Source organism: Urocitellus parryii, chromosome 8 (genome assembly GCF_045843805.1).
Source record: "Urocitellus parryii isolate mUroPar1 chromosome 8, mUroPar1.hap1, whole genome shotgun sequence".
In the NCBI taxonomy this organism is placed as follows: domain Eukaryota; kingdom Metazoa; phylum Chordata; class Mammalia; order Rodentia; family Sciuridae; genus Urocitellus; species Urocitellus parryii.
In genome coordinates, this window is record NC_135538.1 from 65,130,171 (window position 1) to 65,150,156 (window position 19,986).

Genomic DNA, 19,986 nt, shown 5'->3' on the forward strand with positions numbered 1-19,986 from the left:
TAGCAAAATATTTAGTGGAAAGAGCACAGGGATTATGCAAATAGCTCAGAAGCTATAACTATCTCAAACATTATACTGTTAGAATAAATGACTAGTTATAAGTTAGTTTAAATGGGACACTTGCAGAATTTCTGACACCAATATGTTAAATCAACACAATAGGCTTGTATTTTATGTAAGCAATTAAGTCTTTTTTGTTTGCTTATTGTTTTTGTTTTTACAGAACTTTCCTGAAATTTACTATATATAAAAAGCTCATTAAAAAACTCATAAAATATAACTGCTATTAAAAACATTTTAGTTAATGAAAACAAAAAGGAAATTAAATATGTCAGTATAGATTATTTGAATACAAATATCAACTCATGGAATATATTTATGATCTTCTTGAAAGCAGCTCAAGAAAATAAAATTAATGACAATTAGTAAGAAGTATTCATAAATAGACCTCTATGTAACACAATCTTTTGCATATGCAAAACATCTTATAGATTTTTTTTTCTTTTTCAGTTCAACAGGTATTTAATTCATATCCTACTCGACTAGAGGTACTCAGCATGTAAAGGTGCAGGATATAGTCACCAGTTGGAAACAGGATCTCAAGCTACAGGGGATGCTGCTTCATTAAACATAGTGTTGGGTACCTGTCTTTTAAAAAATGTGCATATCTGTGATTTTCTCTTTTTATATGTGATATATTTTATGTCCTGAAAATGTGAAACCAAAGCTGTGCCCTATCTTCAAGGTGCTTTCAGTAGAGATGGAGACAGTAATGCTATTTTTAAAAAGTATCTTAATTAATGCAGAAGAAAGGAAATACATACAGGGAGTTTTTCATGATGTTATGAAATAAGAAATTGTGTTGGTGCTCCACTTGAAATAAAATATAATTGTCATGATAAATTCATGGAAGAAGAACCAGGAGGCGAACCTATTAAGGAAGTTATAATTTAATTAACCTGTTAATTAAGGAATGAAACTGAAATAGGACATGTCATATTCTTTGTGAAGATATTTGTGCTTTGTTCTGTTAATCATTTGCCGCAGTCCGGCTGCAGCAAAATAATGGGGGGGTGACGAACAACTTGTGTACATTGATACAGCAGGAGTGGGAGCCGTTTATTGTAGGACAGGAGGGGTATATATACATTCCACACAGCTTATCTTAATTAACATAAACTAGATACAGCAGTCAACCAATAAGGAATCTCCACACTTAATGGCTCGCTGGCGTTACTTCACAAACCACTTCCCCTGGCAAAATGCCAGGTGCCATCTTGACTTGTTTACAGACCCTAACAATCATTAGTAGTCATTTCAAGACTACTAATGAAGGAAAAGAAGCAAAGGAAAAACCTAGATTTCCAACTTCAGAGATCACTTTATGAGGCAATACTGTAACTGTGTAAACTATTTGGAAGATGCCATAGGCCAGGAGAAAGGTGATGGTGTCCTGGATTTGGTCTGAGGTAGAAAATATGGAGAGAACAATAAATAAAGATTCTGGGGGAAAAGGAAGCTGTATTTAAATTTACATAGGATGTAGGGTATGAGAGTGTGAAAAGGCAGAGAATTACTCCAAGCTTCGGGTTGCATGATATGATAGATACTGTCATCAACTGAGATAGGGAAAAGGGAATGATGATTGGAAATAGGAATTCTACTACTACTGGGGATAGAACTGTTATTCATGTAGTAAAGAGATAGGAAATTCTACTTCTAGTGGGAATAGAATGGTTGTTCATACAATAAAGATATGTTTTATGAGAACTCACCGAACATATTTGGAAAGCAAAGAAATATATTATCATAAGCAAAGTATAAGAATTTTGGCAGTTTTTAATTTTGGCTTTGTGCATGTAATTGTATGTTCTCTGAGTTTTGACTAATGTATATATATATAGTCAGATAGCCATTACCTTAGTCAGAATATAGAACAGTTGCTCCACTTTCCAAAGTGGATTATATTATTGCAATAAACCAGCTCTCCCTACAACTTTTGGAAATCTCTATAATCTATTTTCTTTCCCCATATTTTACTTTTTTTCAGAAATTTATTTAAATTGAGTTATTCAGTATATAATTTTTGAAAGGATGTCTTTCACTTAACATAATAATTCATCCATTTTGTGCACATGTTACTAGTGTGTTACCTGTTATTGCTGGGCTGTATTCCCCTGAATGAATGTACCAGAGTTCACTTGTCATCCATCCATTGAGGAATATTTATTTTAAGATGGGTATAAAAGTGATAGTTAACATCTGTTGAGCAATACTATGGGTCAAGACTTTTTAGGTTTTTAAAATATGTACTAACATAATTTTCACAACAATGTTATTTAAAAGGCAAAGATTAAGAGTGACAAAATACAGAGTGAATGACAAATGTGAATCTCAAGGTTTTTATGATTTTTTTTTAATTTGAGGGAGAGAGGTAATGTGGATTAAACCCAGGACACTTAACCACTGAGCCACATCCCCAGCCCTTTATATTTATTCAATTTTATTTATTTATTTATTTATTTATTTATTTATTAGTTGTAGATGGACACATTACCTTTAACTTATTTGTTTTTATTTTTATGTGGTGTTGGGGATTGAACTTAGTGTCTCACTCATGGTAGGCAAGTGCTCTACTACTGAGTCACAACGCCAGCCCCTCAATTTATTTTGAGACAGCATCTCACCAAGTTTCTTAGGGCCTTGCTAAATTGCTGAAGTTGGCTTTGAACTCCTGATCCTCTTGCCTCAGCCTCCTGAACTGCTGGGATCACAGGCTTGTGCCACTGGGCCTGGCAAGGTTTATGAGACTTTATAAGATTTACTTTTTCCATAACAATTTTATGGTAGTGGTATAGAAATGCATTTTTTTCTAGTTATCAATAACATAAAAAATGATTAATGTTAAATAGCAATCTCAGAAGATATCTAGTCCAATCTCCTCATTTTAAACATAAGTAACAGGTAAATCATAAATAAATATTTTGGCTTCTTTTTCCTAATTTATGAGTTATGGTTAATATTCTGACAATTGAGCAAATGTAAATCCTTTTTCTATATAAAATTGTGACATATATAAGTAATTTCATTTTCCTTTATGGAACTTGTGTTTGTTTTAATTTCCTTTAACTTTGATCATTTATGAGAAACATTATGACACAGACTTATCTAATTAATCATAAGGACTCAATAGACATAAAAGACCTAGAAAGACTAAAAAGCATTTTGAAAGCAGAAAGCTAGTGTCTAAGTCGAATAAATCTCATTCATCAGTGTACTCTGGGGCATAAACTCAAGAAATAGGCAATTAATATAAATACTCCAAAATTTGTAGGAAATTTGCTTGAAGGATACACGCATGGTTTGTTCACTCAATTGTGTGTGTGTGTATGCATTTGATATATGTATCAAATTGGGCTTTGTCGTAAACTTTAGTCATTGCATTCATAAGAAAGAGTATTGTATAATTTTGTATGATGCTGCTGCTGAAGATACTTCACTATATTACAACATTTTAATAAAAATTCTAATAAGAAATTCTTCTTGAAGAACAACAAGTAGCCATACTTGTTGATAAATTTCCTTTTATCTTATAACCATGAACATTGTTCAATATAGATGACATTTTCATGTTGTCTATTAAAATTTTAGAATTGAATCTGTGACCATTAGCATAGCAATACATGTTGTCATACTCTTCAGTTTTCATCCAGTACTGGTCTCAATGTGATTCAATAGGTATATTCCTAATTTTGTGGTGCTTCTAAGATTGTATTTTCATGTTCTGTCCATTCTAATAAATTTCTGATATACTTTTCAAATCAAAATGAATAATAAAGAAAAGCAGGTAAACTGAGAACTAGAAAGATAAAGATCAAGTAGTAAGTAGGCAAGTAGAGACACATGGCAAAAAGAACAGAAAGTAGACTGCAAAAGTGGGATTTAGAAAGAATGTAGGTATGTTTATTTTTTTCTACCTACTTCTCAGCTTCAAAAATGGAACTATATCTAATAAAAAAATGTCAAATAAAAACATGTCAGATCCTTTTCAGGGAGTATAAAATCAAACTAGCTATCCCAAAGTCAAATTAGTACCAATAATAGAGAAAATTGGTTAAGAAATATACACCTGGATTTCTTCTTTGGATGTTTAATTTCTGCTCTTAAAAACTGTTAAGCTCTGGGGTAAGTTATCACAATGCCCCTCATGAATCCAGGAATTGTCTATTATTGTTATATGCTTGGAATGTATCCAATTCATCACAATAAGTAAATAAACTTAAAATCCTGAGTGTAACAAAATACTGAGGACATTTATCATAAAAGTTTTATATTCTTTTGCTTTTGGACGTAACCTTTCCAAACTCATTCTATGATGCTAGTGTCACCCTGATACCTAAGCCAGATAAAGTCACATCAAGAAAAGAAATCTTCAGACCAATATCCCCAATGAACATAGATGCAAAAATTCTCAATAAAATTCTGGCAGATTGCATGCAGAAACATATTAAAAAGATAGTGCACCATGATCAAGTGGGGTTCATCCCAGGGATGCAAGATTGATTCAATGTATGGAAATCAATAAATGTAACTCATCAAATCAATAGACTTAAAAGATAAAAATCATACGATCATCTCAATAGATTCAGAAAAAGCATTTGATAAAATACAACATCCTTTCATGTTCAGAACACTACAAAAACTAGGGATAATAGGAACATACCTGAACATTGTAAAAGCCATTGATGCTAAGCCCAAGGCCAACATTATTTTAAATGGAGAAAAATTGGAGACATTTCCTCTAAGAACTGGAACAAGACAGGTATGCCCTCTCTTACTACTCCTACTCAGCATAGACCTTGAAACTCTAGCCACAGCAATTAGAAGAAAAAAAATTAAAGGGGTACAAATAGGAAAAGAAGGACTCAAACTATCACTATTTGCTGATAACATGATTCTATACTTAGAGGATCCAAAAAAACTCCACCAGAAAACTTCTAAGCTGTAGCCATCCTGCATTCAAAAACACTTTTCAATACTTGCCAACATGTTATAAATAGAACATAATTATATATGGATATAGGTGGACATTCTTTTTAAAAATCCACTCTATGTTTGGGAGGCTGAGGCAAGAGGATTGCAAGTTCAAAGCCAGCCTTAGTAAATTAGCAAGGACCTAAGCAACTCAAAGAGACCCTGTCTCTAAATAAAATACAAAAATAGGTGCTGAGGATGTGGCTCAGTGGTTAAGCACCCCTGGGTTCAACTCCTAGTACCAAAAAAAAAAAAATCCATTCTCTATTTATTAACTTGTAATATTTACCTTTGGTGGAAAAATATTTAAAATCATTTCTACAGAATCTCAATACCTGTATTCTAATTAGAAGGAAAATGCCTAAAATCTTTTTAAGGATGAATCAAGGAAAAATAAACATGAAATGAGAAAATAGTACTACATTAACAGAATATTTTATTTGGGAATTAAATTATGACTTTGATTACAAAGACATAAAACTTATGTAGAAAGGTAAAAGGAGAATTTGGGTTTAGCAACTGTCTATATAATCATTGTCACTAAATATTTTTTGTAAAATATTTAAAAAGATGAGAGAGTAATGTTCAATCATTTAATTGAATAAATATTACAACAAAGGCATTTTTAAGAATTTTGCAATCATATTTGCAGTTGGCTTTTTACAGCTCCATTTTATGTTTGTGTATATGTATTTACTTTGTTTTTTGTGGTACTGGGATGGAATCTATCACCTTGCACATGCTAGAAAAGTGCTCAACCACTGAGTTACATTTTCAACCATTTTTAAAATTTTTTGAGACAGGGTCTCACTAAATTTCTCAGGCTGGCCTGGAAATTGCAGTCCTCCTGCCTAGTTTCCTGAGTACCTGGGACAGGCATGTGTGATCATGCTCACATTTAGACAGCTCCATTATACTATTAATAACTTAATATTCTGGAATGTGGTTATTATAAATTTGGGGAATCAAGGTATAATATATAGGCCACATGTAGTGACTCATTCTTGTAATCCCAGCTACCATCTCAATATAAAATTTAAAAAGAGACATAGCATAGTGATAGAGCTCATTATGCATGAAACACTCGGTTCCATTTGTAGTACTGAAAAAAGAAAGATTTATGGAAGAGCCACATCCAATAAATACAAATTTAGTATGTACAAACAAAATATTTTTTTTCTAAACTTGACTAAAAGATGAATGAGTATCTATAAATAATGAAGGCAAAGTAGTACCTCAATTCTGAAGGAAAAAAAACACTGCCCTAAAATGACAATTCAGCTTTTAAGTAGCTATATAACAAAGGAATGATAAATTTAATTTGGAGTACATACTTTTTTAAAAAAAGGAATGCTCTGTACCATAAAGCTCTTTTGCATGTGACTAGGTCAATTTATGATTTGGAAATGGGATATATTTATGTGAATAAATAAAATTTTGCTGGTCTTTAAGAAAATATTGTTTTTGGCACTGTAGTATGAGAGTGTTTGACTTTAATTCAAAATTTTCCATTTACCCTACTTTTATTCAACACAGTACAAGATATCCTAGCCAGAGCAATCAGAAATGAGAAATCAATAGATATCCAAATCAAAAAGGAGAAAGTCAAATTGTCATTGTTTCCAGATGACTTAATCTTAAATATAGTAAATGCTGAAGATTCCACACACAAAAAAGCATTAGAAAAATAATTTTTAAAATTCTTCAAAGTTGCAGAGTACAATATTAACATACAGATTCAGTAGTGTTTCTGTATTCATCAATAGCAAGTTACCAGGAAAAGAAATCAAGAAAGCGATCTGATTTAAAATTGCTACAAAATTTGATATAAATAGTTAAGGATTGTTTCTATAGGCATTGTAGAGTTTTGGAAGAGTCATTATGCCTACTTAACAACTGATCACTCTAAAAAAGCACATGGTGATGAATTGGTAGATTCTCTGGTGACTTTGCTGTTTTATGAGATAAGTTTTCCAATAAATGTTAGAGTTAATACATGATTTTACCTGAAGCAGTAAAAAAAGTGGAAAAATGTCTTCCAAAATTAAAAAGAAAATCTTTGTATGTAAATATGTGAATGGTGACAATACCACCTATCATCTATTAATAAGAAATCAAAACATTTCATAAATAAAAATGAACACATTTTAATATACAATAAAATATTTTCATGTATGCTTTTATTAGGTGAAAATTATCTATTCCATATAAGAAAATAGTTGTTTCTCAAATCATACCATCTTAAACAAAAAAGTAACACACAACTCAGATAAACATTAATAACAGCAGTTTTTGACAACATTAGTCCTTAAAAGGGGCAATAAAATATTTGGTGTCTATATAATCAAACTAAGTGACTAAATCATAAAAAACAATATCTTATAAAAGAACCCTTTATGATTCATGTATTACATATATCACTTTGTATTTTAATGGTTATTTTAGCTTATCAAATTTGAACACATAGTTTTTAAAACAAGAAATCAATTCTTTGCTTTTATTTATTGGGATCATTATAATCTGAATTCTATTAAAATCAAATGACAAAGGCAATTGTAATGGATACTTGAGGAAGATTATGAAAGCATATAACCTACACACTTACTTCTGTGTATTTTAAAGCATTTCTTGGTTATTTATAATACCTAATACAATGTAAATGGTATGCCAACAATTGGTAGATTGTATTATTCAGGGGATAATAATAAGAAAAAATTTATATATTCACTACATATGCAACTCTTTTCCCTGAATATTTTCAACCAACAGATGGATGAATCTGCAGATGTGAAACCCATGGATACAGAAGAATATTCAGATAATTATAAATGAGCCATTATGAAAAAAATACTTCAACAGTTTTTGGCATTGAGAATAACTTTTAAAATGAAGACAGAATATATTTTATTATACTTTGAAACCTAACTGCTACTCTCTGGTTGGAGAAAGGTGTTGGGAAATCACAACAAAGCATAGAGGTATCCCAACAAAGCATAGAGGTAAAGCATAAATTATCTATGTCTGCAGTGGGAAGAAGGTATTTAGAGTGGTGGTATCCCTTTTGGGAATGTGTTGATCATATTTTTACATATGTTCTCTTAATCTCAACTATTTAACAAAGTTTATATTTTTTTTTTGTCATGGAGGCTTCAAAGATACAATGTAAGAAATGGAGAAATTTCCTCTGTAGCAGCTATTTCTCAAAAAAAATTTAATAAAACAGGGTATATTATAAAAGATTAATATATATGTTATAATTTACCTTTAATATAATATATAGTGGTTAACTGGATATGAAGGAAAAAAAGTCAACAGGTTACATTTGTATGACTATCACTCTGAAGATGCTTGGTTGTATCAAAATATCATTATAGTGATTCATTCTTATAATTTCCTCAGAGAATCTAATTTTCTGTGGCCGGATTATTCTCTGGGAAATAACAACTTTTAAGTTATAAATAAATTTAACATTAATGATGCATTTTCTCAGACATATGAAATTTTACTTCAAAAAATCTTTTTTATTTGAAGGATTGTTTTACTATAAATTCCAGTATTAATTTGTTTCTGAATATTTTTATACTCAGAAGATTCATATGCAAAATTTGTTAGCATTTCCCTATTTCTTCTTAGTAGAATTAAATATGTAACAAGTAACATTTATATAAAAGAATATATATTAGATTTTCATTGTATGTAGTTACAAATATTAAGTAGAATAATAGAGTGCATTGTATTATTGTTTTTAAAGTTAAAAAGATCACCTGTTAGCACACAGCACACAGTGATCAGTTTGTCACAATCTGACACTTACTAATCATAAGTATGTTAACCTGACAGATACCACAAGACAGATACCATAAAATAATAATATTTTCAATTGGAATATCAGTATGTACAAGAATTCAAAGTATTGTATTTTTCAGAGATTACTTTAAACATGAAAGAATTTTTGTTTCTTTTATATCTAAAGTAATATGTAACTGGACCCAGTATGCATGCTTATAATCCCAAGGATTCTGAGACTGAGGCAAGAGGATTACAAATTGGAGGACTAAGGCAAGAGGATTGTAATTTGGACCCTGTCTCAAAAAAAAAAAAAAAAAAAAAAGAATAGGGATTGGATAGGGGCAGGTGTGTAGCTCAGTAGTAGAATACCACTGAGTTCTATTATCTATGATAAAAAAATTTAAACTATTAAAAACAATCCAATAATAGTATTAACTTTTGCTTTCTTAGTTAACAGTTGGTCTCTAACATAAAATTTTGAGACATGAATAATAAACAGTAACTAAAGATTGGCAAAGAATCCCAAAAATAATACTTGGGGCACTTTATCTTGATCACAATCAGGAAAGGAATGCTTTCCTAATAATCGAGAGGTAACCACTTACTTTTATAAAGTATTTCCCACAGTTTCTAATATCTGGAATGCAGCATAAGAAACACTCAGAAGATGCAAAACACCAAGCAAGGTACAAGTAATCAGAGACCTTAAAATGGTGACACAGATTGTGCTGTGGAAAAGAAATCTTACAAACACAATATGGTTCACAGTAAGCCTTAGGATATCTTATAAAAAAAAAAAAAGACTATTATTTACAGCAATTTTAAGTTCACAGGAAAATTGTAAGAGTGATTATTAAACATTTCATCACTATGGGAAAGTTGTCCAGAGTCTGAATATTAATATAATAAAGTTGATTGAATCATGGTCAAAATTAGAAATGAAACACATAACCATGTTTTTGTTTGTTTTTCTTTAGACACATTGAATGCACAGGAAGCAAGCAGGAATTTACCATGTGCTAACTGATTTCTGTAACATAAGCATTTATCTAATGTGAAAAAAAATTGCCATCAAATTAGAACTTCAATTTAAGCCAGACATGTAATAAATAATGCCATAGGAATGTTATTTACACAATTTCTGTTACATATTTACTCAGTGCAGTATGGTAATAAGTGGCAATGATAATACTCTTTTAAAAAGGTAAAAATTATAACAGCAATAATGCATATTGATTTTTACAGTTTTTTCATAATTCAAAACTAAAGTCATTTATTGAAATGAGGTGCTTCTTATAATTATTAAACCTTAATCAATGTTGCTGTTGATCTGATGTGTAAGTTGTTCTATCCTTACTGTATTTTTCAGACCACTTGCGAGTTAGTTCCAGATAAAGACTTGGTTTATGAGGCCGATAATCCAGGTAAACTGTATTACTGGTTCTTTTGGGTATAGCTTTTTCAATTTGAGTTCCTTCATGCCACTCATTAAAAGAGGTGATAGAAATTAAACTGGGGTGTGTCTGAAGAGCAGCACTAAGCGAAACTTCATAATACTTCCCATTGATTCGGTTCCGAGTGTTTTGAGAGTTCCAGGGACGAATGCTGGTATCTATGTATCCTGGGCCCACACTTGGAATAAATATTAAATTGTATTTATCACAAAAGTATTTTAGGTTGGCCCAATTCTGATGTGATGAACCATAAGTAAATCCATTTGTGGCAAAATATGTGTAAATTCCATCAAAGCCACTTTTCAGAATGTCATATTTATGTTTTTCTTCTACGAGAAGTGCAATAAATAATCCATCATAAGGAGAATTGCGAACACTCTGAGACCCTGACGTGGTTAACAGATTGGCCCATTTTTCAGGTTTTGTGATATAGGAATCATAGACATAAAACATAGGAAGAGCATTTCCAGTCTTTGTCTTATACCTATAAAAGGCTGGGTGATTTCCATACCTAGAACACAAACATATTTAAAAGAAAATTAATATTCATGATTTGTTTGACATAGAAAAAACTGATAATGTATCAAAAATGAGGGTATCAGTACAGTTTAAGTACACCATTGTTCTTCAGGGAGTTAGTCATAAAAATATAATTAAAATGCATTTTTATTTTTAAACATTAAAATACTGGACATATTATCAAACAAGATATTACATTACTAAACAATATATTAAGTACACTGAGGTTTACGAATGGTGACAAATGCCATAAAAAGCCCATTATTTTCTACAGGGAAATCATAAACTGATTATTTTATATCAGCAATAAGCATTCCTTTGTTGTTGACAAGTGTCTTTTGTAAGAGTATGGCATCTGTCAAAGATTACTATTGGTAAAATCCTTTAAAAAATAAAACTATTTTAATAAATTCTTTCCTGTTAATGATACTAGATAGAAATAAAAATTAGGTAAGTGTTCATTGGTATAAGTAACATTATCTAAACCTTTTTTAAAAGATAGAACTATATTTAATGATTTTTAAAATATAAACTTAAAAATCAATGACAGAAATCATCTTACAAATGTAAAACAATGAAATCAGCAATCTTTATTTTTGCAAAAGTAACTTGTAAAAAATGTCAGAAATGGTTGGGCATTGTGGGTCACACCTGTAAACCCAGTGGCTTGGGAGGCTGAGACAGGAGGATCACATGTTCAAAGCCAGCTTTAGCAAAAGCGAGGCACTAAGCAACTCAGTGAGACCCTATTTCTAAATAAAATATAAAATAGAGCTGGGGATGTGGCTCATGGTTGTCAAGCACCCCTGAGTTCATTCTCTGGCAACAACGAGAACAAAAAATCAGAAATATTCCTCAAAAAGTTTGAGACGTTTATTGTGAATATAGTATAAATTAATTTTATTAAAATTCAAAGTTCATACACCATTCAAATCTCTCAAGTATAATTTAAACGTGGCCTTCTTATAATAACTATCACAGGATAATACAACAGTAATTATATACATTGAAGAAACTCACTTGTCTATAATGTACTTGACATTTTTGTACATGTTTTCATCATCTCGATTGCTATATGGTTCTATGTGAAAAGTAACCTAAAAGAAGAAAATAAAATCAATTACAGAAAAAAATTATCTAGGTAAAAATAAAAATGAATTATATTTTATATATTTTTAAAAGTGACTGATTCAATAACCTTATCTTAAGGTCAATTTTTTGTACTTAGAAGATACCAGAGAATTCTTAGTAATAAGGGTTTCCTCTGCTAATCAATATGCAAAACTCTATATTTATTACTTCAGTTAACCTTCAGAGTTCCATAAAGTAGTTACTGTCTCCATTTTCTAAATGAGGGAATTTAAAGTTAATATAGGTTCAGTAATATTCACAATTTGTTTGACATAGAAAAAAATGTTAATGTATCAAAAATGAAGGTAATCAGTACAGTTTAAGTACACAAAAGTTCTTCAGTGAGTTAGTCATAAAAATATAATTAAAATGCATTTTTATTTTTAAACATTAAAATACTGGACATATTATCAAATAAGATATTACATTACTAAACAATATTTTAAGTACACTGAGGTTTATGAATGGTGACAAATGCCATAAACAGCCCATTATTTTCTACAGGGAAATCATAAACTGATTTTTTTTTATATCAGTAATAAGAATTCCTTTGTTGTTGACAAGTGTCAAAGTGTAGGAATGTTATTTATACAATTTCTGTTACATATTTACTCCCCAGGGTCATCCAGTTTGTAGTAGGCAATATAGGTAATCTGAATTCAGAACTGAATTTAGTGTGCAAATACTTTATGAAACACGTCAAACACTGTACAATACTTTATTAAAATATCTTATCATAAAATGTATAACATATATCTTTACATCGTACATGAAATATATAGGCACACACTCAATATTAAGATACATATTTTTAAATGTTTTTCCTAGTGGATTACAGTTATTCATGAAAGTGGGGCTCATGCTATATAGAATATAATTATCTCTACTTCAGTCCAAGTACTTCCTCTTCCCTTTCCTACTCTCTTCCTGTTCCTATTCCTCTACTCTTTGGTCTGCCTCCTATTTCCTTATAGGTTTTTTTTTTTTTTTTTTAAATTCGTGTTTGATAGATATACACAAAGGTGAAATTCACTATATTTGCATGTGTGTGTGTATGTATATGTATGTGTTTGTGTGTGTATATACATATACATATATATATATATATATATATATATATATATATATCACATTTTCACTAAACTCACTCCACTGTTCCTCCCTTTTTCCACTGCCCATCCCTTCTCTACTCTGTTGATCTGTATTTTTCCTTAGTTTGTCTACTTTCTGAATATTAGATAAAACATTTGACCCTTAATTTTCTGATTCTGGCTTATTTCACTTAGCATGATAGTCTCCAGTTCCATCCATTTACCAGCAAATGCCACTATTGTGGGCTGGTTCCACAACTTGGCTATTGTGCTGCTATAAATACTGATATGTCTGTATCAATATAATTTATGCTGATTTCATTCTTCAGGATAAATAGCAAGGCATGGGATAAGTGGGTCATATGACAGTTCCACTCCTACTATTCTCTTTTGAGGAAACTTCATGCTGCTTCTCACAGTGGTTGTAGTAATTTGCAATTCCACTAACAATGTATAACTTTTTTCTCACATTCATGCTAGCATTCATTATTATATTCTTAATGACTGCCATTCTAACTGGAGTGAGATAACATCCCAATGTAGTTCTGATTTGCATTTCCCTATTAGGAATGTTGAACATTTTATCATTGATTTGTTGGTCATTTATATTGCTTCTTTTGAGAAGTTACTGTTTAGTTCTTTTGTCCATTTATTGATTGGGTTATTTTATTTTTTGGAGTTAAGTTTTTTGAGTCCTTCGTATATTCTGGGTATTATTCCTCTGACAGAGGAGAAAGTGGCAAAGATTTTCTCCCATTCTGTAGTCTCTCTTTTCATGCTCATTTCCCTTGCCATGAAGCAGCTTTTTAAATTTGATGATGTCTCATTTACTAATTTTACTTCTAGAACTTTACTTCACGGGTCTTGTTAAGGAAGTTAGTGCCAATATATTAGAGTGTTGACCCTATATTTTTTTTTCCAGCAGTTGTAAAGTTCCTGGTCAAATTTCTAGATCTTTGATCTATTTTGAGTTGATTTTTATGCTGGGTAAGACAGGAATATAGTTTCATTCTTATATGTATGAACATCCAATTTTCCAGCCATTTTTTAAAAATGATATTTCCCAAACATATATCTTTGGCACCTCTGTTAAGTATCTCATGACTAAATCCATGTAGATTTGACTGTCTTCTCTTGTAGTCCAATGGTATTCCTATCAGTTTTTATGCTGATACCATGCTATTTTTGTTACTATAGCTCTATAGTATAATTTGTGATTAGGTACTGTGATGTTTCCACCATTACTCTTCTTGCTCAGGATTACTTTGGCTATTCTGATTCTTATTCTTCCAAATGATTTTTTTTTGTGAAGAATGTTATTGTATTTTGATGGGCATTGTATTGAATCTGTATTGCTTTTGATAGTATAGCCATTTTGACAATATTAATTCTGTCAAGAACATGTGAGGTCATTCTATCTTCTAAGGTCTTCTTTAATTTCTTTCTCCGGTGTTCTACAGTTGTTATTTTAGAGGTCTTTTACCTCTTTGGTTACATTTATTCCCAAGGATTTCTTTCTTTAGGTTATTGTGATTGGGATAATTTACCTGATTTCTCTCTCAGATTAATTATTGGATATTTAAGCATTAGAATTGGCAGGAAATAAAACTCATGTCTCTATAATAATATTGAATGTAAATGATCTAAACTGTCTAGTCAAAAGATACATATGGGAAGAAAGCATTAAAAAATAAGACAAAAACATATGTTGTTTATAAGAGACTTAATTTTCAGGCAAAGACATAAACAGATTAAAGATGAAAAAGGATACACCATGGAAATGGAGAACAAGGACAAGAAGGGGTAGCTACTCTTAGACAATGTAGATATCAAGTTAAAATTAGTTAGAAGAGACAAAGAAGGTCAATGCATACCAGATAAAAGAATCATTCAACAATGAGATATAATAATTATAAATAATTATGGCTCAAGTATTTATGCACCTATGTACACAAAACAAACCCTTTTCAATATAAAGAAGTAAAGAGACCACTATACAATAATACTGGGTGATTTCAACACACCCCTCTCACCAGACATAAATTAAGACACCTTAGAACTAAAAAATACTGTTAATCAAATGGACCTCACAAACATCTATAGAATATTTCAGCTGTAACAACTGAATTACTTTTTTCTCCATGGCACATGGAATTTTCTCTAAACTAGATCATATTTTTGGACAGAAAACAAATCTTAACAAACAAACAACAAAAACACAGAGATTAATCCTTGCATTCTATCAGATCATAATGAATGGAATTAGAAATCAATAAGAAGATAAAGAAGAAGAAATCATTTTAACACTTGTAGATTAAATAAAATGCTTTTGAAGGAGGAATGGGTTTTAGAAGAAATCTAAGGAGAAATGAAAAGATTCTTGGCAACGAATTAGATCAAAAAGTACATAACAAAATATCTCGGGCAGTACGAAGGCAATTCTAAGAGGAAAGTTTATAGCATTCAATTCCTACATTAAAAAAAACAAAAACAGAAAGCTCCAAAATAAATAATCTAATGTTACACTTCAAATCCCTAGGAAAAGAAGAACAAACTAATTTCAAAATCAGTAGAATACAGGAAATAATTAAATAATTAAGATCAGAGATAAAATTGAGAGTAAAAAATAAATATAACAGATCAATGAAATAGAGAATTATTTGAAATGATAAGCAAGACTGAATCTTTCTTTCAATGTCCAATTAACCTGTACTATCATAACAAATTACTGACAAAGTAATATCTAATAGTGATATAGAACAATAACTTTCATAGTGCTTATGCTGTTTATATCTTAAGTCTCTATAATAATAGTAGAAAGCAGTAATTAAAATTCTTTTGGCTGGGGATGTGGCTCAAGCGGTAATGCACTCGCCTGGCATGAGCGGGGCACTCGGTTCGATCCTCAGCACCACATAAAATAAAATAAAGATGTTGTGTCCACCGAAAACTGAAAAATAAATATTAAAAAATTCTCTCTCTCTCTCTTTAAAAAAAAATGCTTTTAAATGTACTGTGAAGAGATTTAAATTTTCTACCCAAAAACAATTATACATAAATCTAGAAAATCTGATTATGACTAATAAAATTATCTTGTAGGCCACTTCAAATTGTAAGGTAAACAATACAGATGATGACTTCCCATAAATTACAATCAATTTAATATTTTAAAAGAAAAAATATAACAATTTTTACGTTTATCCCTGATTTTACTTATTTATCAACAGCAATTAAAAAATTTATCATTTCTCACTCAAAAAAAAAAAAACTGGTTCACTGATATATTATTCTTCATGGTGTAGGATAGGGAGGATATTGTGAGTACAAACAATCCTACTCTGATTTTTATATTCTTTTCAAAATCAGCTTACCGAATTACAATTACAAGTGCTAAAGCCCCTGTTCTAGCAAATATTTAGGGAAGATCCAGCTGTTTTGGAGACTGAATCTAATAACAGAATGGAGCACAATCCCTTTATTTAAATGGGAAGGAAGGCCAATGGGATTAAGAGTGAAGAACTTCCTGAGGAAAAACATGGCAAAGACAACTTGGTTGGGGCTTAGAAGGTTGAGCTCACCTCTACTGCCAGACAGCTGCATTTGAACCTAGGGCTGTCTGAGCTAATGGACATGGTGTCGCATAATCTTAGCAGTCTCAAATTGGGGGAATTTCACACAAGAGTTCTGAGAAAAGCAACCCACCTGCCTTGAGATGGTTCAAACAAACTCATAATTCATTCATAGCCCCCAACACATTTTAAAAACCACATGAAAGTATAAAAACAGTTTCTTGAGCTCTCATTTCCTAGGACTATTTCAGGGACTGATCAGAAGAGTGGCCCTTGAATTTGTTTTGTAGAAGTGACATCAATAACTTATCCAGTCTCAGAGATGGTATCAGAGCCTGGGGGCTCCCCTATTTGCAGATTTCAGATAGCAATGAAAAATCACTAAATGGCACTGAGAGACACAGCAGTTGACAACTCTTCCTAGTCAGCTTATTTGAGAGATGCAATCCTAAGTTTCAGGACTTTAAATTCAAGAGGAAGCAGCTTTATGAAAAAGTATACAATAAAATGTGTGCCTATTTAGCTATTTCTGTCTCCCTAGAGTTTCACTTCTGTTCCCTAGTAACTACTGAATTTTTAAATTGCAAAAAGAAAATTAAAACAAAACTAATTTTTCATATATTTATTTTGAAAAAAAATTGACTGTGATTCAAATAACCTTTTACACAATTCAATGACAAGTTTTGGATAAACCAGTCTATGCTCAATTAGGGTATATGAATTCTAAGAAGTTAGAGACCAGGTTAAAAAAAACCTGAACAAATTTAGTAATGTGAAAACTCAAAGTAAAGGGTTCCTTGTTTAAAAGCCACTCCACTGCACATTTTCATTAAAATTTGCAAACACACTGAACTGAACAAGAATAAACTTGACGAAATATGAGCAACCTGAAGAAAAGTAAGAAGTATCAGACATGAAATATTACTGCCCAAATACAAAGAACAGAATAGATGATATAAAAAAAGAAAGAAAAATGAGGAAAAAATAGTATCATGAGCACAAGAGCAAGAATAAGCATTAGTTTTATATTGAATTTAAGTGCTTCTTAAATTACATTATTAGGTTACCACATGACATGACTTGTGCCTTTTTTGTATTGTTTCATTGAATTCTTTCTCCATACTTAGGCAAATGTCATGCTCTTTAATTCCTGCCATTTTATAATACATTTTGTTATCTGGAAGACAATTTTCCTTCATTTACCATTCTTTAAAAGTCTTACTTGAATCAAAGATATTTATAAACTTTTATAATTTCTCATCAAATTCATGTTTATTCATTTATGCATATTCTATATTTCCCTCAATAAAGTACTGAAGTTTTTTTGTATATCAACTGATTTTATCTTCAATGTAATTTTTTCAATTTTCTTCCATAATTTAGGAATCCTATTGAATTGTACACTTTTTGGCACCAGCCACCTTACTGAAATCATTATTATTTAAAACAATTTTTTTAAGATTTATTCTTTTTAGATACACATGATAGTAGAGTATATTTTGACTTATTATACATACATGGAGTAAAACTTATTCTAATTAGGATCCCATTCTTGTGGCTATATATGATGTGGAGTTTTACTGGTAGTGTATTAATATACAAACAGAAAAATTATGTTTGATTCTGTCTTTCCTATCCCCATCCTCCTCCCTTCCCTTCATTCCCTTTTCTAATCCAATGAACTTCTACTCTACCCTCTTCCCTATTATTGTGTGTTAGCATCTGCATTTCAGAGAGAATATTCAGGCCTTGTCTTTTGGGGATTGGCTTATTTCATGAAGCATGATAGTCTTCGGTTCCATTCCATTACCAGGAAATGCTATAATTTCATTCTTCTTTGTGGCTGAATAATATAATATTCCTGTGTGTGTATAAAAAAATATGTATATATATACACACATATATATATGTGTATATATATATATTTAAGTATATATGGGGTTACGTGAAATTCATATTTTTATATATAAATATGAATTTCATATATATATAAATATGAATTTCATATATATATATATATATATATATATATATATATCTCCTTATCTTTATCCATTCATCTGTTGAAGGACACCTAGGTCAGTTAAAGTATTTCTAATAGAGTCTAGGTAATTTTCATGATGCTACTCTTTTCCCATAGGTAAAATTATTGATATCAGTTATTAAAGATATCTTTTGCCAAGTTAAAGAATTTTGCTTATTGAGAATTTTATAGACCATTATTATCAAGGAATTATTGCCTTGAATTTACAGTATCCATTAAGATGATCCTGTTTTATCTTCTTTAAATAGTCAATGAAATTTTATTTAATAACACTTATAGATTGCTTATTCTGTGTCAGATACTAACCTCAGGGATTTTATATGTATTACCTTATGAATTCTTCTTACCACTCAATAATGTAGGTTCTATAAATATTTCTATTTAGGAGATGAAGGAACTAAGACACAAGAGTTGTATATAAATCTAAAGCCAGGTTTGAATACAGATTTAAAATTGGATTTCATATTCTTGGAACTCTTCTTAGATCACGCTAATATATTAAACACTTTCACCCAAATTTTCTTTAGGAATTTTTATTAGATCAATCTAGAAGTCTCTTTTTTGTACTATTTTTGTTAAGTTCTGAAAAAGGATTGTGTAAACTTTATAGAATAAATTAGAAAGTTTTCTGAGATTGCATTCACCCTCATCTCCTGGTATTTATAACCTTCGTATTCTTTCCCATATTATGACAGAACTAGTTTATAAATATACAAACAAATAGTAAAGGGCAAAAGTGATAATACATAATTTCCAAACTTAGATCAATGACAACAACAAAGAGTGTAACTTCTTTATTGTACCCTCTTTCTGTCAAATCATTCAATGTATTCTGGAGAATCCAGATGCCATGTCTTAAAGTGACTCTAGTAATCTTGTGAAGAGGTGTAAGAAGAGGAAAACTTAAAACTCCTCATACTTCAGCTGGAAGGAACTGACTGTTGTCAACTACTATAAGAGAAAGTTTATAAGTGGATGCTCCAGTCTCCACTGATAATAACACCAAAAAACAACTGGCCTGTAACCTCCTTGAGAGATCCTGAACTGAACAACCTAGTTAACACACTTTTGGATTCTTCACCCTTAGAAAATGTGAGAGATAATAAATGTGTATTGTTTTAAGCTACCCAGGGGCAATTTTTTATGCATAAATAGTACACTTTACAATATCAATATTTCAATATCAAAAGAATCAATAACTAATAAGAAAATCTAGTGCTTTGGGGAAGGCATTTATTTAACTAACTTTTAGATTATTCACTAGGAAAATTAATTTAGAATTTTTTAAACCTCTAAATTTAAAAATCAAAAAAAAAGAAGACAAAACCTTGGGCATTTTCCAAAAACATCAATTT

General features: G+C 30.6%; 1 protein-coding gene across 2 annotated transcripts in view; it reads right to left on the reverse strand.

Annotated features, from left to right (window-relative positions):
- Positions 1-7,257: 7,257 nt before the first annotated feature.
- Positions 7,258-19,986, reverse strand: part of Manea (mannosidase endo-alpha) — a 32,236-nt gene continuing 19,507 nt past the window's right edge. For both annotated transcript variants that reach the window (XM_026392760.2, XM_026392759.2), the window contains exons 4-5: positions 11,817-11,893; positions 7,258-10,788 (exon numbers count right to left, since the gene is read on the reverse strand). In XM_026392760.2, coding sequence (XP_026248545.2) covers positions 10,137-10,788; positions 11,817-11,893 — 729 coding nt within the window. In that variant the 3' untranslated portion in view covers positions 7,258-10,136. The remainder of the gene's footprint in view (positions 10,789-11,816; positions 11,894-19,986) is intronic.